General features: G+C 38.2%; 1 protein-coding gene across 6 annotated transcripts; it reads right to left on the bottom strand.

Annotated features, from left to right (window-relative positions):
• Positions 1–75: 75 nt before the first annotated feature.
• LOC126601784 (uncharacterized) lies at positions 76–27766 on the bottom strand. Of its 6 annotated transcripts, none has more exons than XM_050268541.1 (27): positions 27279–27762; positions 26510–26669; positions 25878–25970; positions 25055–25157; positions 24693–24858; positions 20182–20356; positions 18947–19075; positions 18281–18847; positions 17551–18186; positions 16320–16388; positions 15416–15529; positions 15094–15339; positions 13760–13807; positions 13437–13583; positions 12736–12888; positions 12564–12626; positions 10805–10915; positions 10565–10648; positions 10421–10468; positions 2978–3052; positions 2594–2689; positions 1726–1806; positions 1579–1650; positions 1423–1467; positions 1234–1317; positions 1034–1137; positions 76–625 (listed from the first exon to the last, which is right to left on the bottom strand). In XM_050268541.1, exons 1-27 carry the CDS (start codon positions 27485–27487, stop codon positions 508–510), a joined length of 3996 nt encoding a protein of 1331 aa, XP_050124498.1. In that variant the 5' UTR covers positions 27488–27762; the 3' UTR covers positions 76–507. The 6 variants fall into 6 exon arrangements, with proteins under 6 accessions (XP_050124498.1, XP_050124497.1, XP_050124499.1 ...); XM_050268540.1 differs by having other exon boundaries at positions 24693–24864; positions 27279–27758; XM_050268542.1 differs by lacking the exons at positions 76–625; positions 1034–1137; positions 1234–1317; positions 1423–1467; positions 1579–1650 and having other exon boundaries at positions 2583–2689; positions 24693–24864; positions 27279–27766.
• Positions 27767–27941: the final 175 nt, after the last annotated feature.

Below are 27941 nucleotides of genomic sequence, written 5' to 3'. Positions count from 1 at the left end.
TCTTTCATCAAAACATGTTTAATGTTAGATAAAAAATGGAAGAAATAATTATAACTCTGGAGAAAGAAAGGAACGAAAATTCAAAAGAATATGAACTAACTAAAGCTAAAATACAACTATAATTTACAGGAGCCTATAATTTAATGACTCAAAATTTAAACCTGCCTGAGGATTAGGTTAAATGAATCAAAATTCAGAAGGATAAAATACAGACACATATATTTCAAACTCCATTTTATGGCACACAGAAATTCTTGTTTTTTCCGGTTCTTTCTTGCCTGAAATATTTCCCAAGAACTGATATTTCCATATGCAGCCGGACTGATTTTATCTTTAGGTTCCACCAATCGGCGATCAAATACCCCTAAGCAATCAGCCGCCATATACGTGGTCACTCTATATCTTCCTTCCCGACATTTGTGGATTTGTGGCTCTCAAATTATCAGATGTCCCAATTTGTACTGTACATAGCTGGTCACTTCTCAATGTCCGAACGCTTTCTAATTATCACGTTGGAGTTGCTCCATGTACTGATGAGCTTGTGTCTGCAGGGTGAAAGGATGATGGCAAATGCGGTTGCTGCGAATGCGTTTCATTTGCTAGACCAAGGACGGCTAGTGTTGGTCTGCCAAAACACATGCAGTGAGTTTAAATAGAAGATAAAAACTGCTATATATGTCGATTGTGGTAAAAACTGGAACAATATAGTCATGTTCAACAGAAAACGTAGAATGAAGGACACTCAACCACCTACAAAGTTATCGGAGAAATAAGACGATTGTGATGTCATGTAAATTGCTGAATCATTTAAAGCAATTGTAATACGTAGTCAAACAGAGATCACATTTCTTGTAGTCAAAGAATTTTACTTCTAAAAGTTTATAACACAAACGTGTTAGAGAAGGAGGTCGAGTGTGATTAAAAAAATCCGTAGACTCTGTTCTTTGAACTTCTATCTATAATTAGCCTCAAACATTGTAAATTAACTTCCATGAGATAAAGTTGATGGTCAACGAGATGCACAATAGTATACCTAGGGAGTGAAGCTTTTACACTAGGCTGGCTAGCATAGGTGGCAAGGGGACCTCTGAGGTTCGCATATTTGTTCAGAGCGCCTTCAAGTTGCGGGGGTGGTAACTGCAAGGAAATGAAATAGGAAGCAAGCTGTAAACTAAAATCACCAGTTGAAAGCAAGTGGGAAGTTCTCTTTATAAATAGACAATGATGTGATACCTGTAACAATACAGGGAAAGAATGCGGCTGTGTCTGTGACGCACATTTCAAGAATCCAAACCACAGTTTTGGCATTCTCCACACCTGCAGTCAATACATAAGACCCCTAGCCATGTTAATAACCAATACTGACACGTCGACCTGAAAGAGTGCACAGCACCAAATAGCAGACGAAGAGGACACGCGTACCTGTTTGCTGACAAGTTTGGAAAGTATTTCCATTACAAAATCAACCTGGATAGAACAAAAGCATGAAACCATATATGACATGAATAAGGAAACCGGGACACCGTTCGAAAAGAAAAGGGTAATAAGTGGAAAAGGAAAAGGAACGAGAGCAGCTACCAGTGAAGGAAAAGCATCTATTGCCTGAATAACTGTTCTCATAAAGAGAAGAGGAAGAGGAGTCTGGTCAACCTGAAAACAAAACCGTTGCTTGAAACAACTAAATACTATGTACTGGACAAAGATTTATGGAAAATACATACATACCATCTGATTCAGGGCCTTTGCCAAGACCTGCTGTGTAAAAACTGTGCGTTGCTCAAAACAGGCTGAGCAAGCATCCGTTATCTGCAAACAAGAGAAGCAGACAAAACTGTTAATAATGATACAAGGCACATGTTACAGAGAGAGCAACCATACGATCACCATACAAAGTGCACCATGTAAAGTGCATAAAGAAATTTAGGGGAGCCTTCATTGAGTTGTACAAATACACTAAGATCCATGCCACAATAGCAAGACCATTTATTATTGATGAGGGATGCACCTTGACAAGACAAAAAATCAAACCCAACAGGTGGATGCACCTTGCCAGGACAAATTGATTAGGGATGGGCCTTGGCAAAAGCAAGTCAAAATTAGTTGAACTTCAGTCAGATTTAGTTGCACCTTGACAAGTCAAAATTAGTTGCACCTTGCCAGGACAAACTGATCATCCCAATATGTTTCAGGGTTTAATCAGTCCGAGTTGTATTTCTTAGATAAGCAAGTCCTCCTTGTATAAAGCAAAGATGATTAATAAGTAGAGTACAACACCAACGTAACTTTGGGCAGACCTATTTTGCATGCAGGAAACTTCAAAATGTTGAGATGGTTCTGGATTGCCCTATCTAATGCTAAATGTCCAAATTCCACTCAACACCCTTATTTGTCCACATTGATCAATACTTACAATGTCAAATTACTAAAACCATTATATTATCTAAATTTTAGGCACATAACCACTTGTAAAATATTGGATAGAAGATAGGACGGGATGGCAATGCAGTGTGAGCATAATAAGCGGCAGTTCATAAATCAATACCATCTACTTGATAAGGCTTGTATAAAAGAAATATATTCACCAAGTACATGCCTTCTTAAGTGGGAGTCCATCTTTCTCAGGGACAATACCATGGATGGAAACCAACACTTCTGCGGGTGTTAAAGCTGGGCCTGTATGAGCTGAGCCCTGCAATCGAAAGGATATAAATCTTAGCAAATTATTGACTCAGGTTTTGTCAAACTTTGTATCGTATATTTCTCCAATATGAAGTGTTTTTCTTTAAGACAATGGCAAACATATCGGTATTTTCGTTCATGGAACTTGTTGTCTAGGAGGTAAAAGAAAGGTTGAAAAAAAATGGAAATCGCAATATTTTTCTAGACTGATAAACGTTATTATTGACACGCATAGAGAGAGAGAGAGAGAGAGAGAGTAGCATTATTGTGAAAATCAGACAATGGAAAACGTATGTACCTGCAGTATGTGAGCAAGTGCTGTCTGGAACTTTTCCAATGGAAGAGCGACAAGCCGAGGGAATATAGGTAAAACCTGGGGCCATAAAATGGTTACATGGAAATAGAGAAAATAAAATGGTTACATGGAAATAGAGAAAATCCATGTGAAACTAAAATCATAATAATTTCTACTTCGCATTAACAAAAATTAACACAAAATATGTGATACTGTTTCATGGGTATTACTTAATAAACCACAACAACAACAACAACAACAAAGCCTTTTCCCACTAAGTGGGGTCGGCTATATGAATCCTAGAACACCATTGCGCTCATTTGTGTCATGTCCTCCGTTAGATCCAAGTACTCAAGTCTTTTCTTAGGGTCTCTTCCAAAGTTTTCCTAGGTCTTCCTCTACTCCTTCGGCCCCGAACCTCTGTCCCGTAGTCACATTTTCGAACCGGAGCGTCAGTAGGCCTTCTTTGCACATGTCCAAACCACCGGGACCGATTTTCTCTCATATTTCCTTCAATTTTGGCTACTCCTACTTTACCTCGGATATCCTAATTCTCAATCTTATCCTTTCTCGTGTGCCCATACATCCCACGAAGCATCCTCATCTCCGCTACACCCATTTTGTGTACGTTGATGCTTCACCGCCCAACATTCTGTGCCATACAACATCGCTGGCCTTATTGCCGTCCTATAAAATTTTCCCTTGAGCTTCAGTGGCCTACGACGGTCACACAACACGCCGGATGCACTCTTACACTTCATCCATCCAGCTTGTATTCTATGGTTGAGATCTCCATCTAATTCTCCGTTCTCTTGCAAGATAGATCCTAGGTAGCGAAAACGGTCACTTTTTGTGATCTTCGCTAGATTGCTCCGGTCATTAGTGTGGATAAGTATATAAATGGATAGAGATAGGAAAGCAAACACAAGATGTACGTGGTTCACCCAGATTGGCTACGTCCACGGAATAGAAGAGTTCTCATTAATTGTGAAGGGTTTACACAAGTACATAGGTTCAAGCTCTCCTTTAGTGAGTACAAGTGAATGATTTAGTACAAATGACATTAGGAAAAATTGTGGGAGAATGATCTCGTAGCCACGAAACTTCTAAGTACCGGAGTGTGGTATCGTCTTGACTTGCCTTATCTGTCTCATAGGTAGATGTGGCATCTTCTCTGGAAGTACTCTTCCTCCATCCAAGGGTGGTATCTGTAACTGGTGGAGATGCACAAGGTAATGTATCAATTTCACTTGAAGCTTACTTGTAGTTTCATGCTTGGTCAAGCGAGATACAAACCATGTAGTAGGAGTCCCCCAAGTCGCCGAGCTGGGGGATCTGCTGAAAGAGGTGACAGACAAGGTAAGCAATCAGAGCTCCGGCTGATTGTTCACATTCTCCCTATCTTGCAGGCAGCATGAAGGATAAAGAGAAGAAAAATGAGGAGAGATGATATGGGATACTTTTGCTTTTGAAGAAGTAACTTTCCACAGGCTTATTCTTGAACTGGGCTGGAGGGTTTTCTGGTTTCCTCCAGAGTATAAGGCCGACTGAAGAATTTGAGGGTCAAAACAAGTCCATCAAATCTAGAGTACGTTCGACCCTGCTGATATGGGATACTTTTGCTTTTGATAGAGTAGTGGATGTATTGGCACGTGTGCTGTTACGCTTGTCTCCACATGCTTCCTTGTATCCTTCTCACTTGCCCTATCTGTTCCTCAGGCAGATGCGGTATCTTCCCTGGAAGCATAAGATGTTGAAGATGAGTACTCGAGAGCAATGCCAGGTAAGTAATCAGGTAAGGGGTTCCAGGCAGTCAGTTCCTGGCTGGAAGCTTGATTCCAAGTGCTGACTGATTGCTCTCTTTCTCCTTGTCTTGCAGGTAAGAACAAGGCCAAAGGAAAAGACAGGGAAAAAGCATGATATGGGATACTCTTGCTTTTAACCCTGATGATATGAGATATTCTTGCTCTAGTATAGCTTGTTTACAGAGGTATTATCGGGGGGAAAAAAAGCTGAATATTTCGAAAGGCTTTGTTGGGAGTGCCCTCTCAGATAAGAGGAAGGGTTGAGCATTTTTGCAGGTCTGCCTGTCCGTTAGGGATGGAAGTCGACATATATAGGAGTCTCCCTAACATCAAGTAATAATGCTATTCCTTTACCCTGCTTGGTTATAGCACGGTAGTGGGAGCTGCCAGCTTCACATGTTTTAACTCTGTCAGAGCACTTTGAAAAAGTGGTTTGTGGTATCTGGAAAGCTGATGTTGCGTGTGAAGATTACAGACCTGTCGGGGGTCTGGCTCTCGAGATTCGGAGAACGATGCCTCTTCGATTTTTGAGAAAGCAATCCTGCTGGGGGTCTGGCTCTCGAGATTCGGAGAGCGGTGTCTCTTCGATTTTTGAGAAAGTAATCATGTTGGGAGTCTGGCTCTCGAGATTCGAAGGGCGGTGCCTCTTCGATTTTGGAGCAAGCAATCTTGTTGGGAGTGTTTTCTCGAATGAGAGTAAAGGTTGGGCATGTTTGCTAGTCTACCTTGCCACGAAGCACAGAGGTTGACACACAGGGACTTTCCAATTATCCAGCAGTGGTACTGTTCCTTTACCCTCTCTTCGATTTTTGAGAAAGTAATCATGTTGGGAGTCTGGCTCTCGAGATTCGGAGGGCGGTGCCTCTTCGATTTTGGAGCAAGCAATCTTGTTAGGAGTGTTTTCTCGAATGTGAGTAAAGGTTGGGCATGTTTGCTAGTCTACCTTGCCACGAAGCACAGAGGTTGACACACCGGGACTTTCCAATTATCCAGCAGTGGTACTGTTCCTTTACCCTTGTGGGTAATAATATGGTAGCTAGACCTTCAAAATTTATGTGTCTAAACTTTGTTAGTGTTGTTTCTTTGCAATTCTTTTACCCTTCTTGGTCAGAGCGATGTAGTGGGAGCTGCAAGCTTCACGTGTCTCAACTTTGTCAGAGGACTTTGGCAAAGTTATCTGTGGTACCCATGAGCTACTGTTGCGTGTGGGAAGTGGGTGATTGAACAGTACGATTCATGTGCTTTCTACTTCGCCAGAAATCTTCGATAGAATGCCCATAATTTCCGCAAAGCTGAGTGTGCGTGTGACAGGTGCTGACAAGGCTGGAAAAGTAGGTGCCTCTTCGATTTCTGAAATCGGCCCTCGTGATCTCTGAGCAGTCCAGCTTTTGAGAAAGCAAGCCTCTTCGATTTCTGAGATCGGCCTTTGTGGTCTTTGAGCAGCCCAGCTTTTGAAAATCTCTAAGCAGCCCAGCTTTTGAGAAAGCAAACGCCTCTTCGATTTCTGAGCAGGCGCCTCTTCGATTTCTGAAGCTTCGTCGAGTGCAGATTTTTATAGGGGCTGACATTAAGTTCCAAAGCACACTTGAATATCCACCAGTAGAAGCTCCATTCTTGCACTTCTAAGATCTTGATTTGTCCGACCTCTTCTCTCTTCAACACCTTTGAAAATGTCTGGCCCCTCCGACCGTCGTTTTGACTTGAACCTTGTTGAAGAGGCAGCCCCGCCTTCTCCAGACAACATATGGCGCCCATCCTTCGTCTCCCCTACTGGTCCTCTTACCGTTGGGGATTCCGTGATGAAGAATGATATGACCGCTGCGGTAGTGGCCAGGAACCTTCTCACTCCCAAAGATAACAGACTACTTTCCAAACGGTCTGATGAGTTGTCTGTTAAGGATTCTCTGGCTCTCAGTGTTCAGTGTGCAGGTTCTGTGTCTAATATGGCCCAACGCCTATTTGCTCGAACCCGCCAAGTTGAATCATTGGCGGCTGAAGTGATGAGTCTCAAACAGGAGATTAGAGGGCTCAAGCATGAGAATAAACAGTTGCACCGGCTCGCACATGACTATGCTACAAACATGAAGAGGAAGCTTGACCAGATGAAGGAATCTGATGGTCAAGTTTTACTTGATCATCAGAGATTTGTGGGTTTGTTCCAAAGGCATTTATTGCCTTCGTCTTCTGGGGCTGTACCGCGTAATGAAGCTCCAAATGATCAATCTCTGATGCCTCCTCCTTCTAGGGTTTTGTCCAATACTGAGGCTCCGAATGATCCCCCTCCGGTGCCTTCTCTTTCTGGGGCTCTACCGACTGCTGAGACTTCTCCTAAGCAACCTTTGTGAAGGCTCCCTCTTGTTTGTTTATTTTGACTCAAGTATATGTACATATTTGTAACTTATCGGGGATATCAATAAATAAGTTTTCCTTCATTTCAACGTATTGTGTTAAATACACCAAAGCCTTCTTCGCTAAGTTCATTGAATTTTCTTTTGTTGAAGCTTGTATGTTGAAGCTTTGTGAGTGGAGCATATAGGTTGAGGTAGTGTTCCCTTAATTTCCCGAGTGAGGAAAACTTCTCGGTTGGAGACTTGGAAAATCCAAGTCACTGAGTGGGATCGGCTATATGAATCTTAGAACGCCATTGTGTTCTGTCCTGTGTCATGTCCTCCGTTAGATCCAAGTACTCTAAGTCTTTTCTTAGGGTCTCTTCCAAAGTTTTCCTAGGTCTTCCTCTGCCCCTTCGGCCCTGAACCTCTGTCCCATAGTCGCATCTTCTAATCGGAGCGTCAGTAGGCCTTCTTTGCACATGTCCAAACCACCGTAACCGATTTTCTCTCATCTTTCCTTCAATTTCGGCTACTCCTACTTTACCCCGGATATCCTCATTCCTAATCTTATCCTTTCTCGTGTGCCCACACATCCAACGAAGCATCCTCATCTCCGCTACACCCATTTTGTGTACGTATTGATGCTTCACCGCCCAACATTCTGTGCCATACAGCATCGCCGGCCTTATTGCCGTCCTATAAAATTTTCCCTTGAGCTTCAGTGGCATACGGCGGTCACACAACACGCCGGATGCACTCTTCCACTTCATCCATCCAGCTTGTATTCTATGGTTGAGATCTCCATCTAATTCTCCGTTCTTTTGCAAGATAGATCCTAGGTAACGAAAACGGTCGCTCTTTGGTATTTCTTGATCTCCGATCCTCACCCCTAACTCGTTTTGGCCTCCATTTGCACTGAACTTGCACTCCATATATTCTGTCTTTGATCGGCTTAGGCGAAGACCTTTAGATTCCAACACTTCTCTCCAAAGGTTAAGCTTTGCATTTACCCTTTCCTGAGTTTCATCTATCAACACTATATCGTCTGCGAAAAGCATACACCAAGGAATATCACCTTGAATATGTCCTGTTAACTCATCCATTACCAACGCAAAAAGGTAAGGACTTAAGGATGAGCCTTGATGTAATCCTACAGTTATGGGAAAGCTTTCGGTTTGTCCTTCATGAGTTCTTACGGCAGTCTTTGCTCCTTCATACATATCTTGTATAGCTTGGATATATGCTACTCGTACTCCTTTCTTCTCTAAAATCCTCCAAAGAATGTCTCTTGGGACCCTATCATACGCTTTTTCCAAATCTATAAAGACCATGTGTAAATCCTTTTTCCCATCTCTATATCTTTCCATCAATCTTCGTAAGAGATAGATTGCCTCCATGGTTGAGCGCCCTGGCATGAACCCGAATTGGTTGTCCGAAACCCGTGTCTCTTGCCTCAATCTATGCTCAATGACTCTCTCCCAGAGCTTCATTGTATGACTCATTAGCTTAATTCCCCTATAGTTCATGCAATTTTGTACATCGCCCTTATTCTTGTAGATAGGCACCAAAGTGCTCATTCGCCACTCATTCGGCATCTTCTTCGTTTTCAAAATCCTATTGAAAAGGTCAGTGAGCCATGTTATACCTGTCTCTCCCAAAACTTTCCACACTTCGATTGGTATATCGTCTGGGCCTACTGCTTTTCTATGCTTCATCTTCTTCAAAGCTACACCCACTTCTTCCTTCCGGATTCTACGATAAAAAGAGTAGTTTCTACACTCTTCTGAGTTACTCAACTCCCCTAAAGAAGCACTCCTTTCATGTCCTTCATTGAAAAGATTATGAAAATAACCTTTCCATCTGTTTTTAACCGCGTTCTCTGTAGCAAGAACCTTTCCATCCTCATCCTTGATGCACCTCACTTGGTTTAGGTCCTTTGTCTTCTTTTCCCTTGCTCTAGCTAGTTTATAGATATCCAACTCTCCTTCTTTGGTATCTAGTCGCTTATACATATCGTCATAAGCCGCTAACTTAGCTTCTCTCACAGCTTTCTTCGCCTCTTGCTTCGCTTTTCTATACCTTTCACCATTTTCATCGGTCCTATCCTTGTATAAGGCTTTACAACATTCCTTCTTAGCCTTCACCTTTGCTTGTACCTCCTCATGAACAAAAACACAATTGGAGTTCGTTTATTTTTGTTACTTGTTACAAGCAAGGACATGGTATAGTATAGTTTGTTATTAACACAACTAGGCCCGTAAGTGAAGCTCAAAAACTACCAAAAGTGACTCATTAAGTGCTCCACTCAAGTTGAAAAGTTTATAGATAAGCTAATTATGCTTCTAAGCTGCTCAACTGAACTTCTGCCCGGAGATATACAACTTACATAGATATGGCCCACATCCTAAAAAAAGAAAGGGGAAGGGCCTTTGTTCAGCTATTGAAGCGTGCTCTCCCCAGAAGATTTTGCACAATTTAAGGCCTAAAAATTATGTTGATTTGACATTAGTCTCACTTGATTATAAACTCAATTTGACATTTGTGTCACTTGAGAATCAGTTGAGCTAGTGAGCAGCTTCCATCTTATATATTTAAATCCTAGGTACTTCATGATTGCCTACTGGTTTTGGGATGAACACTCCCAACTAGTACAGGAGAAGTCATCCATTCATGTGCAAGGCCAGATTCACTATTCGGTACTCCAAATCATCAACCTGAGTGATCCATTTTTTGGCCTCAGGGGGCCTACACTGGAGGGGTTATGTTGATAATATAAGTTTCACAGTGGGTATTCTTAACCTTGCTGCTGAACAATAAAATCCCACGTGGTGCCAATTTAACATGGTTTCATAAAGGGAGATCCTTAGTTCAAATTCCTGAGATTGCAATTCATTTTTACATTGAATCACACGGATTCGAATTTTCCAATGGTTGGGCCAAACTAGGCCTAGCAAGATTCTATAGACATGAATACAGAAAAAAATGGAAAGCTCTAGTGTGCACCCATTGTGTTTGCAACTAATACATCAATAAGACGTTATATTTAATTGTTAGATGAGATCAATGTCCACTGTGAATCATGTTTAAACATGTTAGCGAGCGTAATTTTGTAATTTAACTAAGTTAAAAGGTTATCCATCATGCTTTGGTTTCAATAACACAAGCATGCTATACTAAAAACACAAGCATGCTAGACTACAAAACAATTATTGCCGCCGTTATAACAGCTTAGATTTTAGGAACTAGTTTTAAACCAATATAACTTGACAAAATGGTACTAGAGAATGAGACGCAGAACCTATGAAACAAACCTCATTTTTAGAAAGTGCAGACAGCATTGGAATAAGAATTGTGACATCCTGCAGCCAATACTTATCCAACTCAGTTTTGAACATGGAAATAGCAAGAGATTTAAGTACAATTCAAAAGAAGAAGCTTTAGTTAATAGAAAAAACCTTTAATTTTGTTTCATACAAATGTTTAACAGTGGCTATCAGATCAGCTGAAGGCGATGTCTCTTGAGTCAATATTTGCAGCACCTTGTCATTTAGAAAATAAGTTAATAAACAAAATGATAAGTATCACCAATGTCCAAAAAATCTATGAATAAAGCAAAAGAAAATAACAAAATACAAAATACAAACAGTATTCAAGATTAGAAACACTAATACTAAAACAGGAAATACGACACCCACCAGCATCAAAAGATTTTCACTTCCTTGAGGTGGATCAGAGATAATTTTTAGCAATTCAGAATAAGATGACCCTAGGGCCCTTATAAGGACTGGAATATGGCGATGAAATGCCTGCAGCATTCAGAAAGCACACATAAGAATTAGATGTAGAGCATTAGCAATTAATTTGACGAGGATAAGTAGCATATAAGATTGTTTCTCACATGAGCCTAATTTACTGGTAACAAGATATAATTTCTTTACAATATGCAGCACGTGGAAATCCAATAGCAAACTCAGAGGACCACAAAAGTTTCCAATTCCTCTGTACAACTAATATCCACCATCAAATGCAAATAAGTTTCACAGTGTAGGCCCCCTGCTTCTGTTAATCAGCATAAGAATCAACTAAATCTGATGCTATGAAATATGCAAGAAATAGTGGTGTCCTTGTTTGAGCTTAGGGTGACATTATTGGGCCAGAATTCTATCAATTTAAGCTTTTGAATTTTTAATTCAGTCATGCAATCATAATGATGCACCACATGTAGAGTCGATTTCCCTAACAGCCCAACTCAAACGATCATGACTACAGCACAATTGAAATATGCTGACCCAAATCAGCACAAAGATACTATCAATTCCCGGTCCTTAAAATGAATGGCTTTCCCACTTATCTCAGCATGGCAGACACTCTTACTACATGATAACCTATTAGGAAGAATACGAGCAGTAGCTCAAATTTTGTGATTTTCTTTGGCGCAAGAGGTGTACCAAGTGCACTGACTTAGATGTTAGATGATTTGTTTGTAATCTAACTGCTGTCTTAAAACATGTAGTAAGACAGCAGATAGATTCAAGAAGATAAGGTGCAGTAGCTCAAATATGGCATTTGATAACAAACAAAGGTAACTAATTATTGTGGGTGAGCCAGTCAAAACAAATCTGAGCTTGGAGGCTTTGTGAAAGATGATGATAATGAAGGTGGTGGTAAGTTGGAGTCCTATGAGTCCTATGTTGGACATCCAAGAAGCAATTACCAAGAGAAGGGGTAAGGTCAATTTCGGTTGCCCTGAGCATTTGTTTCAGTTAAGTGGCTTGGAGCTGGTGTTAGCGACGGTGGCAATAAAGTGAAGAAAGTTGAGGTTCCACCATAAAACCAATTGCCAATATGGGGCGTAGCCTAATTACTTATAAGCACATGCAAGGTCCCTCCTTTACCCAATGTGGGATTCACTCTCAACACGCCCCCTCACGTGTGGCGAATTTTCAAGCCTAACACGTGTGCAACACAAATCGGGTAACGTGAAGGACATGTGGCTGTTGGGGTTCACAAGGACAACCTGCTCTTATACCATGAAGAAAATTGAGGTTCCACCATTAAACCAATTGTCAATATGGAAGTATCCCAATAACCTGGTCCCTCTTGTCCCCAACGTGGGATTCACTCTCAACATACAGGTCGTCAGGAACTGGTGAGTGTTGAGAATGAGGTAAGAGCGTGAGGGAATTGAGGTGGGGACCCATCATGTAATAATTAATTTGACTGGTACCTTTCTTTCTCATGTTTTTCCGAATGTTTACTTTTAATAGTTTAATTTTGGCTGGGTGAACTAAGCACAACAGTGTAACCCGAACTCAGATTTTGTAGATCTATAACAAAGTATATGCATTAAGTAGTTGCCAACTATGGAAAGTAATACACTAAACATATTAGCTCATCTAACATGCTACCAATTACTACAAATATTTATATAAACAGAACCAACGAGAGTCTCACCTGCTTTACAGCTTTTGGGGCATGTCCATAAGTATTAAATACAAGTTCAATAAGACTAGGTTTCTGCAAGTGTTAAAATAGAAATGAAAAGAACCCACATTAGTGTCGCAAGGAAAAAAACAATTATGACAAGTTGCTAGTCTATACCAGTCATGAGAAATCATAGACAAACCTTTGTACATAAAGCAAAAAACAAAGAAATGAGTCGTTGAACTTCAGGAAATGACATGGCTGATACTGGTTGATACTTTCTGGTGGAATCATTTTCAGTATTTCCAGACTCCAAAGTTTCAAAATCACCAATCGATGTTTCTTGGCTTCCAACCTGAAAAGGATTGGGGGTGAGAGATGTTAGCGACGTTCAAGGCAGATACTACTTTAATTGCGCGTGGTATGCTAAACGTAGAAGCTATCCCCCACAAATAACTGAAGAAGCTAATATCACCGAGTACAAAATGGCAACTTAAATGAGAGACATTTAGTATGGGAATCCCCAGGAACTATGAAGATAATAAGAGCAACCATCAAATAAAATCAGGACATGACCATGCTATCCAATGATTCATAAAGATATCACTGCCTTTAGAAACCAAAGCCATAAAACATGAGAGAAGGCAACTCAGAAATTTTGGCTTATTAGGTATCAAAATCATTTAAGCTTAAAATACCAACGGAATTTCAAATGTAAAATTTCAGTCTAGCCAATTGATATGCTGTTACTGCTATATTGCTTGTGGCATTTACCAAAGAATGGTGACCGAGTAGATAAAAAGAAAGAGACTGTGTTCACCATACAAGATCTCTCACAGCTGGTTGCAACATGCAGTTGCATGGACAAGAAAGGAAATAGAGAAGCAAATGAAAGAAGCTTACCATTCCTTCAACTTTTTGTCCTGTGGACTCGGATTGTGAATGCTCTATACCCGAAGGAGATTGTTCAACAGCTGACATCAACATATTTGTCGCAAATTTCTCAATCATTTCTGATAAGTAACTCAACTTATAGAGTTTGTTTGCCACCTGTTGGACAGAAACAAAAAAAAAATGACTTGATGCATTATCAGAAAATAGAAAACTGACTACATATATTGCTTTTCAAGTCAGGCGAAAATTAAGTGAAAAAAGGGACCCAGCCAATTTCTTGAAACCAGGCCATTAGAAGACTTCAGATATCATTTGAAAAGTAAATCCCATACCAGCCGGATAGATTTAGCTCGGATCTCATCTTGTGGATGAACAGAACACTGCAGAAAATATATATTTGAGTTATGCACTCTTTCATAAAAAAATTATAAAAAAAAACACAGATTTGAGTTATGTATTAAATAGCTCAAGAAGCAGACTACATGAGTAGAAACAGTTTTCATATAGAAGACAAGCACATCAAAATAAGACTAAACCCAGACTACCCGTTACTGTGAAAAATTTCATATATGTAATACATCAACATGAGAAAACATCACAAAATTACAACACTCCAAAGAACCTTGTTGTGGAACGTTTCTTTTTCTTCTAGCTATGAAGAAACAAAAAATTTTGGATGCAAGTATCTTATTCCTTTTGCATATCTTTTAGTACTTAAAGAATACACAAACGAAAACTGACCATGTACCCATACTAACTCCATGCTAATGACTAGTACAGAAATCAATCATAACTTCCTAGTCTTTGGTTGCCAGCAGGCTAGATGGAACCTTGAAGTAGAATACAGTTGCTGGTTTTATGATGCAGCAGGCTAGCATATAAGAACGCCAGCTATGAAGTTTCACTTGTATGTATGTGTGTGTACTTGTGCGTGTGTGTGTCTGAGAGAGAGAGAGAGAGAGAGAGAGAGAGAGAGAGAGAGAGAGAGAGAACTCATTCTTGATAATATAATAAAATAAGGGAATTGTTATTAGCACTCCAAAAATTTCATTTTACACTCCAAACTTTCTATAATTAGAAAGAAAAATACACTTGTGAGGAGTGTAGAATGAGATTTTTGGAGTGCTAATAACAATTCCCTAAAATAATCACTATTACACAATTACACCTAACTTTGTAGAGGACCATAGGTCATTTTTAAAACTTCCCTGATACTGGATTCTAAATTGCTAAACCTCCAACACTGTCATCTCTACAGACAATCTAGCCATACATCCTCATACATAATGATATTATTCCCTTTGAATGCAAGAAATTCTTGGTCTGGTTCATAAAATTTCTTTCATACCCCATACATCCATATATGAACAAAGGTAAAACATTATAGATTCACTAGCCATTTCACAAAACATCAGTAAACAGTAATTCTTTATTCCCCTGATCACCTGGATTAAAACAAAAGTTCTTTTTGGGACATTTTCCCCACCTCTATACTGTTTTTTTAAGAGAGAAGCACACCCAACAAACAAACAATACCTACAGATAAATCGAAAAATTTAATAAATTCGATTATTCAAAGTTCAATCCAATAGCCGACCCCACTTAGTGGGAAAAGGCTTTGTTGTTGTTGTTGTTGTTGTTGTATTCAAAGTTCAATCCAAGTTACCTTCAAAGTGATATCTAAAAAGCTTTGTCGATAATGTGGCCTTCCCAAAATTAAACTCCAAACAGCCCCAAGGCCCTGAGTGACGCGCTCAACGTCACGAACATCTTTCCCATGTTGATCAATAACATCAGAATAGCATAAATCATCAAGTAGTTTCAAGGTGGAGTCGGGCAAAATTGGAACTTCACCAAGAAGTCTACTAAACGACTTGTCTGAGGCAGGAAAGGATTCCAGCAAAGACTTAGCCTGCAATTAAAAGACATAATATATCCACTTCTCACACAAATTAAAACAAAGTGGAAACAGAAAAATAGGTGCCTACCACTTTCAAGAGGAACTTTTCGTATACGGCAGTAGCAAATGTACGGTTTTCAACTGAATCAGACATTCTCAAAGCATGCAGATGGTACAAGACATGCAGTACTAGCTCATGGCCCTGATATCAATTCTTACATATCAGAATACTATTAATAAATAAAAAACAAACCTATCTGTTCATTGTTAAATGTAATTTTTTATTTATTTTGAAAAATGAAGCGGGTGCCTTGTGCACTGGGTACGACCTTTTTATAAAAAATAAACCAGTAATATCAGTGGAAAAATAGCCACCACGACATAACAGCAAGAATTAATCTGCTTTAACCAAAGTGAATGGCTGGTAATATTTGAGAAGATCAGTCAACCAACTAGAAACATGTTTTCTGAGGACATAACATCAAAATTCAAAGCTATGCCACCACACTACCTTCCTCAGGGACATGTTTCCTGGATATGCATGCATATTCAAATAGAAATCTTTTGCATATCATATCGGGTAATTAAAAGTTTTCTTGCGATGCTCACCAAGGGATAAAAAGTTCACAATTGCAATCATGACATACAGAGGGTTGAAAATGGTTTTCTGTTGAACAACATTATTCACACATGCCTGGTTCAAAAGTAAAATCCTTTTAAAATATTCATGTCCACTCAAGACATTATGGGAACAATGGAAATAATTTGCAAAACCAACTCTTAGTTTCTCAAATCACCTAACCAAGGTTAAGCACACTCTTTCCAATCTGTTACTAGTTACAAAATTCTAAAACAAAAGTTTAACAAAAATTTTGAAATACGATGTATCTAGCCCCATCAACCATGTAGTACTTAAGGAAAAAAGTTCAAGAACGTTACTGGATTAAAGTTTAAACATACAAAAGGAGGTGCAACATTCAAGTAATAGTTACCTTTTTCTGTTGGTAATCCACAATGATATGCTTATGCAGCATTACAACAATTTCATCATCTGCATCAATCTGTGACATCAAAATATTTACAGCTTATTTAGCATATTCTATAAATGACAAGCAGATGATAAAAATTATAAAAATGAAATATTAAAAAAAAAAAAAGATTACTGTAAAAGATTCTGCTGTGAAAATTCAATAATTAGAGAGCAGATTTTGGCATAAAAGCTATGGGATTTAATTATATCTTCATTCAGGATCTCTTGAATCCTACCAAGTTCAATTGATTATTTGATTCTCTATTTGGATGGCATGGTAAATTTGTTCTTTATAAACAGAACAAGTTCAGCAAGCAGCTCCTTGAACATTTGTGGTCTTCATAGTTAGATAAAAACAATAGAGAATCTGAAGAAGATGAAGATCCATTCATTTAGTCGAAGGTGCTAGTTCTTAGTATTTTGTTCGAGTGGGCAAAGAAGACATGCTATGCATCTTAGTATGCTACTTAGAATATTAAACCTCTATTTAACTTGTCTATATGTTTTGTGTACGTGTGTGAACCTTCTTGTCATGATTAAATAAGTTACTTGTTTATTACCGAGAATCAATACTATGTTTCTTCGTTATATACTTTGTTATATAATGCATTACATTTATAAATCATGCTGCACTAGAGGTTCATAAAAGACACCCACCAAATTTTATTCAAGAAGGGTAAACCAGTTCCAAAGAATCATAGAGGTAAGGATTAAAAGAATTAAAGATGCATAGGTTTAACATTATTTCAAATTACCTCCTTATTCTATTTCATTAATCACACAGTAAAAAAGAGTATGCCGTATGAGTTCATACAACAGATACACAATAGCCTATATATCAGCAATACATGCCAAATTTACCAATATATCTCCAGCAGAAAATTTTCAGACCTAATTCGACAATGCACATTAAAAAGGATGTTCCAAATTAGGAAGATGCATAGTTTAAGGCCAAAACTAAAGCAACCACTTGTGTGGGTGTTTATTTAGTTATTGACTGATGATTTGAAGTTCAAACATCCAGATTCTTCACGAAAGTTTTTAAGCCACTCATTTCAAGACACAAAAGTAAGGCAGTAATGTTAAGATTTCATCACTCAACAATTATATTCAACTATTTAATTCGATCTGCTCAGAGAAAAAGAAATGCCAATTTGAATTGGAGTTCAAACAATCATAAGATTCATCACTACCTGAGCAACCAACCGAGCAAGTAAGGCCAGGCGCATCTGACTGTAATCTGTGCCATGCAAATACTTGTATGACTCAATAATTCGCTCAATTGCTAATTTTCTCACATTTCTTTCCTGTTCTTGGGTAAGCTCAACATATATGGGAACCTGAGGCAAATCCTCATAAGTATCTTCCGATGCAGATGTGTTTGAAAGAACCGGAGAATGTTGATCAGATTCTAGAAAAGATGAGGTATCAAGGTCCTCAACCTGATCTTTCACTTCACTATCTGACAGCTTCACTGCAACAAGGTCCTCATCAACTGTTTGCACAGAAGAATCTGTGAGATCTGAAGATAAATTGACCTCCGGATCAGCATCAATTTCAACAGGTCTATGCAGAACCTCCCCCTTAGGAGTTAGTGGGCCAGTTCCAGTAACCAATTGACTATCCAAAATCCTTTCATCGATTTCCATTTTGATCATGGGAGTCGCTAAAGGAGTCTCGACAGTCGTCACATTGGGCAGCGGATCAAGCTTATTTAAAGAATTTGAGCCATCAAAGTCAGAATGCATAGTAGTACTATCTTCCGCAGTGGGTGTGGATGCCAGTCCAGAAGACACTGCTACATACCGTGGATCCAGGCGACGGGGATCCTGAAATTGCAACCAAGAATTAAATGAATGCATTTAAACATCCTAAAATTATAATAAATATCACATGAAGACATTAAGATTTATTGAAGTTTACCCTCCGTGGATCTCTCTTGGAATCAGTGGGAAGACTATTCACATTGGACATATCAGAAACTGATAAACTGGTTACAGTTGCAGCAAAAAAAGGCATTTGAACAGTGGGAACTGGAGACTGCACAGAAGATGTTGGAGATCCTATCTGCTGGGGAACCGGCAAGTTCCCAAGCCTTGTCAAGGGTGGGGGCATCTTAGGCAAATGCCTCATGTTAGTTATGACGATGTCAGCCAATAGATCAGGATGGATATTTGAAATAAGAATTTCAAGGGATTGAGCACCTCTTTCTCCTTCAGCAATCAAAGCACCAATCACAGCAATCATTTGCTCCACAGGAGTCGATTCACCATCTAACATAGGAAGGTCAGAGGATACTCCGTTGACAGAAGTGGCGTCCCACCCAGAAGAATTCATTTGAAATGGCAAAGTCGAATAGGAGTCGGGACCATAACGAATTCTCTTGGACGGCATTTCATGATTATTGGATGACTCTTCAACATCCAGAGGTGGAGGTCTCTTCTTTAACACGTCCACTGGGACAGGCAACTGGCTAGGTTGTTGATCATCCTGATGATAGGAATTTCAAAGTGTGAGGCAATTAAAAAAAAAAAAAGCTTCAGCTATTGGATTCTATATATCAGAAGAAAAAAATTGAATTTATTTTACCTTGGCCAACCGAGCATCACGTGAAGCACGCTCAGCATTTCTTAACATTTTTTCAACTTGACGGATTACTTGATCAGCCGCATCCCCAGCATTCATAGCTCGTAGAGCTCTCAGCAGTCTATCTCTTGACTGAAATGTAACAGGGACGAACTTATCATGCACCATACCAGATGGTAAACACAAATATTTTAGAACTTGCATTATGATTTAATGCTTAACAGGCCTCATGCTTTCCGCAATTTAGAAAAAAAAAAAAAAAAACAAATGCCCATAAGAGCCTACTGTCATTTTCTAGAGTTCGGCTGTTTTCCCCGTTATGAGGAATCTACCCTGGAGGATTGTGCGCCAAAATCCAGAGTTCTATAAATGAAACACACCAAGGTTTTAACTAATAACGTGAATAACAGAAGTCTATATTTTGAATGAAGAATGTCCACATTTCCTAACTGAATGTGACCACATCTCCATGCCCATTCTCATTATATGCCAAAATTATTTTTTTAAGATGAAAACAAGATGATCCACTTCCAAAGTATAAATTAAAAAAAAAAAAAAAAAAACCCAAAATAGAGGGAAGCTTTTTATCGCATATCAAGATATGATTCTGGCTCTATTGTGACATAATGACAAAAGATTTTAAGACGAATCTAATATAGGCCCTAAAAGAAACAAAATAGAAATTCTCATTTTTAAGTTCATTTTGAAATTCTAGTTAGAAGAAAAATCTGTGAATAAAAGTGGAGAAAATATGTGCAAGAAAAGAAGAAAGGAGATACTATAATTTCTCTCCTTTGGAGCATCTAAATAAACTCCCTAATCTTATTTCTCTCCAAAACTCTCAACTTTGTGAGAGCAGAAGAGAATGAAAATGGGCTATGAGAATAAACTAGACTCAAACAATTATTTTCTCCTATCTTTACTTCTCTCTAAGCTTGGTCATGTTTATCTCCGCCTCTCTCCACCAAAACAAACTGTAAAGGCCATATCAATCAACAGAAACAAACTCATTTGCTGCATGTGCATATGCTACATGATACGAAAGTGGAAAAGCTAAAAGCATTAGGTACTCCATTACTTGTAAGACCGCAATAACTTATCTGATTAAATCAGAAAATCCATAATAACAACAAATAAGAAATTCCACCGTAAAAAATGCAATCTTAAGGGATGCAATAACAGTGATGACTTGATAATAACCACAACAAACCAAAAACTTAAAAAATATAAAATGTTACCTCTACCAAGGCCGGGTTAGTACACCTAAGGAATCCCAAGAATGCAGTTCTTAAAGAATACTGGATACTGGCCACATGGCGTCCTTTCACTATCTCAAAGTTTGGATCAAAATCTAACAGTGCAGAAAGAATGGTATTATAGTGAATTGGCCTCTTCCGTGCTATGGCTGCAAGACTGAACCAAAAGAAACAAGTCAGAGGAAAAATACTTAATAATAAGAAGTACTAAGAGAAAGAAGAAAGGTAATTAACTCCTTAAGAAGACCAACATGAAAACATTTAGCAAACGCAGAACACTAGGGGAATACAAAGAGTTGTATTCAAACTAAAACAGTAAGAAATGACAACTTCATTGACAAAATAAGTTCAAGCTCTTTCAGATGAAATTAAGTTTTCAGAACACGGCATCTACATAAACCCTAAGCACACAAGGCAAACACAAGGAACAAAACATGCAGAAGGCCGAAATAAAACTGATCAACTACACTCTTTAACACACTAGCTCCATATGATCAAAGAAACTTAAAATTTAATTATGAGTGCACAGGGACTAAGAAAAACTCCAATAAATTTGACAAGACTCAAGTTTCATAGGTTTCATTTTGGGAAAGATAACTTCTCAGGATTACAAACACTAAACTGCTAAGCAAGCCCATTGATACAGAGAGCAAGAACATTAACATGACTGTCAACATGGTACTACAATATGAGGTGCCCACCTAGGAAACCTCAAAAGAAATTGCGCCAAACATAGATAAATATGTTAAAGGAGGATTCTCCATATTACACGAGAATCTCCTTGACCCAAAGTCCTCAAGATCCCCATTTCCAGTAAATCCATGTCAGCCCAGATACACAGTTAGAACCCTCTACACCCTTCAGATGTCAACAGACATTATGTTTTGTAGATCTTGTAAGGACCAGTCCTCTACCACATCCCTCTCTCATTCTATTTAACCATGCCTTGATTAACAAATTTCCTTCTTGGATCCCTATAAACCTACAAATATAAATGGCCTTGTTCAACCATGCTTTTGCTCCTAAAATGTCTCAAGGTCACAAATATCGTCTATTTTAATATTTTTAAACATAAAACTTAGTTCCCTGCATTATTTAGACTAATATAATTATTCAAGCACAGAAAAATCCAAATCTCATAGCATGAGGATCGTGTCTGCCAAGAGAAAAACACGCAAACTAACAAACTCGAACCTAAATGTCAAAATCACAGCAGAAGAGGAGTATTTGTATATGCTTTCCAGAGTCAATAAGAACTATGGAGAAGCAAATGAGGGAAAAGATCCAATCAAATAACTTGTCAAAACCAAGATAATTGATCAACATATGCCGCTTAGTTGCTTGATAAAACAGTACGACTCAACCTTCCTCAGCCTGTCTACAGTACAACAGGAGTTGTGTTACAAGGACACAAGCAAACCAAAGGGGATAACAGATAGTCATCATGCAATCATATGGTTATTACTAAAGTTGACAGCCACAACTGCATATCACTGCCACTAAGTCCTAATCCAAACTTCGAACGTATAAAAGTCATACAGAAATAGGTTGACATGGACAAGCAGCAAGACAACCAAGGGCAAGCAGACACAGCTCCCACCAACTGGAGCCTCTCTGCACATTTCTATTTTCTAACCTAAGAGAATTCAGTGGCCAAAAAATGGACCAAGTCACATAAGAAATGAAAAACCAATTTCTAAGGATCCTGATGAATTATCTATACCAACAACCACTGTCATCACACTTCAGCCACAAGCACCTTGATCACAAAAGCCTCAGCTTAACTCAGGAGACAAATCTGACATAAAGAATAAATGCTATAGCACGCTAGTACTACCATCCAGTTCCCAAAATAACAGTCAAAACACTGGCTGAGAAGGGTGCAGATAAAAAATTCATCATACAAAAAACTGATAATAACATTTGCAAGTATTTTGATTTTTGCAGTCTGACAATATTCACAAGATGTGATTTCAATAAACCTACTCACTGAAAGCATGGTAGGATAACCAACATATCACTAGATAAAACAAGTACACATGTGCAATTCTATTTGGTTTTGTGTTGTTACTTGTAAAAAGGTGCAGATAAAATACTCGCTATAGATGACTACCAACATGGGCACTGTTTCCAACATGTACACAACTTTCAACAATTAAGCAGAGTGTTTCAAGTTGTCATACATCAAAAAATACCAACATATTAGCACCTTACTTCCTAGACAAAATCACTACACAAATCACATCTAAACATAATTTTGCCAATAACCCACCTTCCCTGTGCAATCCTGTCATAAATATTTTCTTGGTTTTTTGCCAAAGTTTTTCTATTTTAATGCTTCAAGAGATTCAACAATATAGTAGAAACTCAACTATATAGCAGAAACTTCAACTACGTAGCCAGAAAACAAACATAGAACATAATTCCTATCTATATTAGATGTAAATTATAGGAATAGCTTCATGAAAATGAATGGAAACAACCCAACTGCTGAGACAAAAGCTTTGTTGGCAAAGACATGAAATAGAAAATGATGCATGATGGAAAACTTGTTCTACATCGAACACTTTTTCTTTTTAAATTCAACTGAAATTCCTATAAAATACAAAAATTCAACATGTTTCCACTGAAACTTTAGCCATTTTATTGATTGTAACTGACAAAGAATTTTTGAGAGTCGACAACGCAATCAACTACTCTACTTCAAACTGCATCTCTAAATTGCTCAATTACATAATCCTCAGAACAATGATTTGGACTCACAAGCATTAAGTGAATAATTTCTACTGTTAAGCCTCTTTCAGTCTTCACCAAATAACCGCTTGATAAATTAGCAATAGAAAAGTTAACAGAATCATTCAAGGTTTCAAGACCAATTTGATGGTCTGAAAGGTCATTCAATCTTAAGGAACCAGGTCTGCATCACCTAAATTTCCAGAAACATTTGATATTATAACACATTTTATTTGCAATTGCAATATAAAACAGTTCAAGACTCAGTGGAGTTATACTGTTGTGAACTTACTGTTGATCACATAAAAACTCTAAATAAATCTGTTATAACTCCATGCAAATATTCCAGTGTTACAAAGAACTCAGAATGTGCGATGGAGAATAAACAAGAAATATACTGAATAGCAATCCTGGATTAAGAAGAAATTTTGATTATTAAATTTGTAGTATGTGTATCAGCTGTTATAAAATAATCAATACATTTTCAAATAGCTCACACAATATTAGCTGTATGCGCATACAGCATATAAACTAAACAATGGTAAAGGAAATGGTCTCTCTTAACAGTTTACAACCATAAACTGCGTTGCTTGACCACCATGTTTCCCTCAGCACATATGATGACCATTTTATCCATCAGTTATCCAATCTTATCACCGGCCAATGGTGCTCCACAGTACCCAAAAAAATTGCAGTTTAACATGTCTAGCCCTGTAACTCCCATTATCCGAACCACCAATGCAGCAGTACCCAATGCCATTACCTCCTCATAAAAGAGCTGGTCAGCATGCTGCAATAATATCACAAACAAGCCATTGAACTTGTACTAAAGCTGTTCCCATGCTTCAGTGGTCCCTCCATATATTTCAAGATGGTTAAACAGATGACAAAAGTGTTTACCGTCTATATGTTAAATATTTAAGGCCTCCGTTAGTCTGAAGATATTAAACGGAATCAGTAATGGTGAAGAGACATGATAAAATCACCTTAAATTACAACCAAATACATTAATACAGAAACTTCCAGTGGTTAATCACTTTTTCATGGAAAGATGAAGGATTAAACTAGAATAAATTTGGATTCTATCAGCTATAAGTTCTGGACAAAATAGAGATAGAGGGGAGGGAGTAAAGCTACAATCAAGAACCAAAGTGTGCATGAGTATATGCATTTCTGTTCCCTTTTATCATGTTAAAGCAATACATGCTTGATGACATTCAGTGACCAGCAACCATAGGCATCCAAAAATATTGTAAATTTAAGTTCTATTCAGCTTTGTATGGATAACACCAATGCACATGTAGAGAGCGTGTTATCCAGAATAAAGATTTTATAAGTTTTTCAATCTCAATTAGAAATAAAAATCCATAATAAAAATTACACAAACCCACGGCTATCTTGTGTTCCTGCGCTAGGTAATACATAAAAGTCCAACAAATATAAATTGCCACTTAGGATGAAGGTTTAGGTACCCCGAATGTTAATCAATTCCTACCTTGCTGATCAAGAACATGAGATATACAACAGGAAAATGCAGAAAGCAGTCCAGGTCACACTCAACAAACCTTAATCTTTAGATGCCACATGTTTAATCCTATTTTTTCATATGACGTGTCATTTTACTTAATTCCTATATGTTTTTCCACGACAAGAAAAGGAAAAGATCTTTCTAACCACAAAATTATGTAATTACACAAAATACATAGCAATAAACAAAATGATTACAAAAAAAATCTTACTACCAGCAAGTGAGCACTCACCTATTGACAACGGCAATTGTCACCGAACCAGGGAGACTACTAGATGACCTCAACAAATTTAATAGAATGTCAAGAGTCCTATTTGCTTCTGACATTAGCATGTACGGGTCAAGAATAGGGTGTCCACCAACAAGCCACGAAATGTTAAAATCCCTTCTACTTGATGCTGTATCTAAAACCAAATTAACACCCAAATCAAACTTAAAAATTAGTGAAAGCTCATTATTCATAAGATTCTGGAAAAGAAATTAGGCAAAAAGGCATAAGACAGTTCTTTCTTTCTGGCGACAGTGTAAGACTATTCTGTGTTCAATTTATTTGAGAAAATAAAGCAAAAGACCTTTAATACTGACAAGCAGTACCTTCTATGACAGGTTTTCCAGAATCATTGCCTTCAGATGTGAAAAGCAAAATATATGTTTCCAAAAATTTCAAAGCAAGCAACCTTGTCCCCACAGATCCAGGCTACAATATCAAATCAAAGCAAATTTCAGGGCGGACAAATTTTCGAAAAAAAAAATTGATCATAAAATGCACCAAGGCAAGATAAGCATCATATAAGCATATATGCATTATGGTTGTGTTCAATATCTTTGTATGTTTTCTTTTTTGAGAGACGTTCTGCTTCTTATCAAATGAAATAAAAAATTACAACACATAAGCATCATCAAGTTGTATCCTATCCAAGATATGCAGTAGACTACTTCTCACTATACAGTTACATCACAATGCCATAGAAATGCATTCTAGCATCAGCAGTAAATTTAATACTTATTTTTGGATTCAACTTAAAATTTAAAATTTAAAAAGGTATATGCAAGTTTTTCAATTTTAAAAAGGTATATGCATTTTAATGAAGTATGGATACTGTTGCATGTATCCAAGGAGTAGGCATGTTTGATGATGAATATCCTGACAATCAAATTCTTGAAATGTCCTTGATGCATATATATATATATAGACACACTTAGAAAAACGAAAGGGGATATAAAGCATTTTATTGCCAACAGATACATTACAAATGTTAGAACAGGAAAAAAAATACAGACACACTTAGGAAGTTTAAGGATGGTCGGAGAGAAGCAAAGTTACCACCTACCTTAATAATAATACAATGTCAACAATGGCATCCGTGATCCTAGAAAAGGATAAAATACAGACAAACATAAGGAAGTTACCACCTACCTCTACTGCAATAGCGAAAATGGCATCCTTAAACTTGGACATCCACGACCAAAGTTCTTCAAGCCATATCTCAACTTTACCACGCCGGTGAAACTAATTAAAACCCATCGTATTCATGCAAATTAGACAATATGATTCAGAAAAGGGAAGAGAGAAATGAGAGTTAAACTGTACATTAGATAGTGTTTGAACATATATCATACACTTGCGTGAGGTCATGGATTACTTTTTACCAGCAAGCATGTCCTTTTACTTCTTAAGAATACATAAAATCTGGACACATGTTCTTTATATGTTTTCTGGTAAAATTGAATTGGTTTATTTATTTGGAGACAAAAGCCCTGCTAATTAAAATATCTATACCTTGTCCGGTACTAACTTGAACCTTTGAGAGTCCTGAGCACTTATTTCATTATCTAGAAGAAAGAAGCCTTCGCTCTTATTGTGTTTATGGAAAGCAAAACAGTATTCTTCTAGAATATGTAGAAAGGGATATGTTTATATGCATTTATACTTTTGTGCATGTGAATGAGATGTGTGTACATTGGGTAAAGCGGGAGCCTTGTGCACTGGGTACGACATACTTTTGTGCATGTGAATGAGATGTGTGTACAGACACAGACAGAAGATACCTGCAACGTCATCTCCTCCAAGACGGTGACAAAGAAATTTGTTCCACTAACTATAGATTGCCTTGCAATAATAGAGTCACTGTCTTTTAAAAATGCCAATAAGACAGACATTAGTACAGAAGATTCCTCCATTGCCTTCATTCCAACCTCCTCAATGACCCTGCCAGCCAAAAGAACAACAGAACATGATTAAGTTCAACCCCAAAAAATAAAACCTGAAATGCGCAGTGAGTATTCCCATGTCTACACATTCCTACAAAAAAAAGCATCAATAGATAGCTAAAACATTTAAAAGATGAAAACATACAGTCCACAAAATAATCACGGTACAATGGAGGTCACAGTTCTCTTCTAATCTAAGTTTATATGAATTGCAAAGATGAATAGCTAAATATAAATCCTTTCACTGAGTGAAAATACTCATCAATCCCAAGAAAGAAAGATGCTACCAAATTTTGGTATAATTGGGTATATTAACAGAATCAAGATCCAAACTGTAATTTCACAAAACTCGCAGAGCCAAAGTTTCCTGACCCAATGTTGTATATAAAAAAGGTCACCTACGAAACCAACTCAGCAGGACCAGGACCTGATGGGGAAACACAATGCAGGCCGGAAATATCACGAACACAATTAAAAAGTTTGAATTCCCTATAATTCAAAAGAACAAATAAACCTACAAAGTTCAAAAGCAACTATAACATGCTTTTCTTTCGCAATCAACGTATGGCACTTGCGAATTGTAGAATTGAGGGTTTGGGGAACTCACTCGAGGAGAGACAAGCGGACGAGGCTTTCGGGGGAGGACTGGAGCTCGACCAAGTAGGGGAAGACGTCGGCAGCCACAGAGGGCTCGAGGGACAGCAAAAGATCCTTGGCCTGCTTCAAAGACGAAAGCTTGACGGCCAAATCGCCGTGGTTGTTGACGGTGGCGAGGAGAGAGAGAGCCTGGTCGTTGTTGGAAGCTGCTCCGGCCATTGAAAGCGGCTGTGAGCGGTTGGAGTGGAAGAGGGTGGGAAAATCGAATTGGGGGTGTTAGGGTTTTGAAAAGGGGGAGAGGGGGTTTTGATGGAGCAGCATGGGATGAAATTGAAGGCCGTGAAGGTGGCGGTTTTTTTTATTGGAGGAAATTAGAGGGAGAGGGGATTTTGGATGGGTTGGATTCGGTTGATGTGGATTTTGGGTGGGTTGGGTTCGGTTGATGTGGATTTTGGGTGGGTTGGGTTCGGTTGATGGTGATTTTGGTAACGGGATTTTGAGAGTCGTGGTATTCCTGTGAGCGAGGTACGGTTTTGGGATTGCTAGTTTATTACGAGGTTTGCTCATTCTCTCACATTTTTAGAGCGCATGTAATATCGTTTGTTTATAAAAATGTATAGTTTTGGGATTTTATGTGTTCTTAAAAAAAATTGTTTCTAAAGTAGTTGAGTAT

Source organism: Malus sylvestris, chromosome 15 (assembly GCF_916048215.2).
Source record: "Malus sylvestris chromosome 15, drMalSylv7.2, whole genome shotgun sequence".
Lineage (NCBI taxonomy): Eukaryota > Viridiplantae > Streptophyta > Magnoliopsida > Rosales > Rosaceae > Malus > Malus sylvestris.
Note: the sequence above shows the minus strand (reverse complement) of the source record. Positions and strands in the feature narration are given on the sequence as shown.

Bases quoted from the DNA above. Each gene is read 5' to 3' on its own strand.
- LOC126601784 (XM_050268540.1), bottom strand. From the start codon at position 27,487: ATGGCCGGAGCAGCTTCCAACAACGACCAGGCTCTCTCTCTCCTCGCC. The intron at 10,649-10,804 runs GTGGGTGTCGTA...CTAAATGACAAG, and splicing joins GTGAAAATCTTTTGATGCTG to GTGCTGCAAATATTGACTCA. The intron at 10,469-10,564 runs GTTTTTTCTATT...TATTGGCTGCAG, and splicing joins TGTATGAAACAAAATTAAAG to GATGTCACAATTCTTATTCC.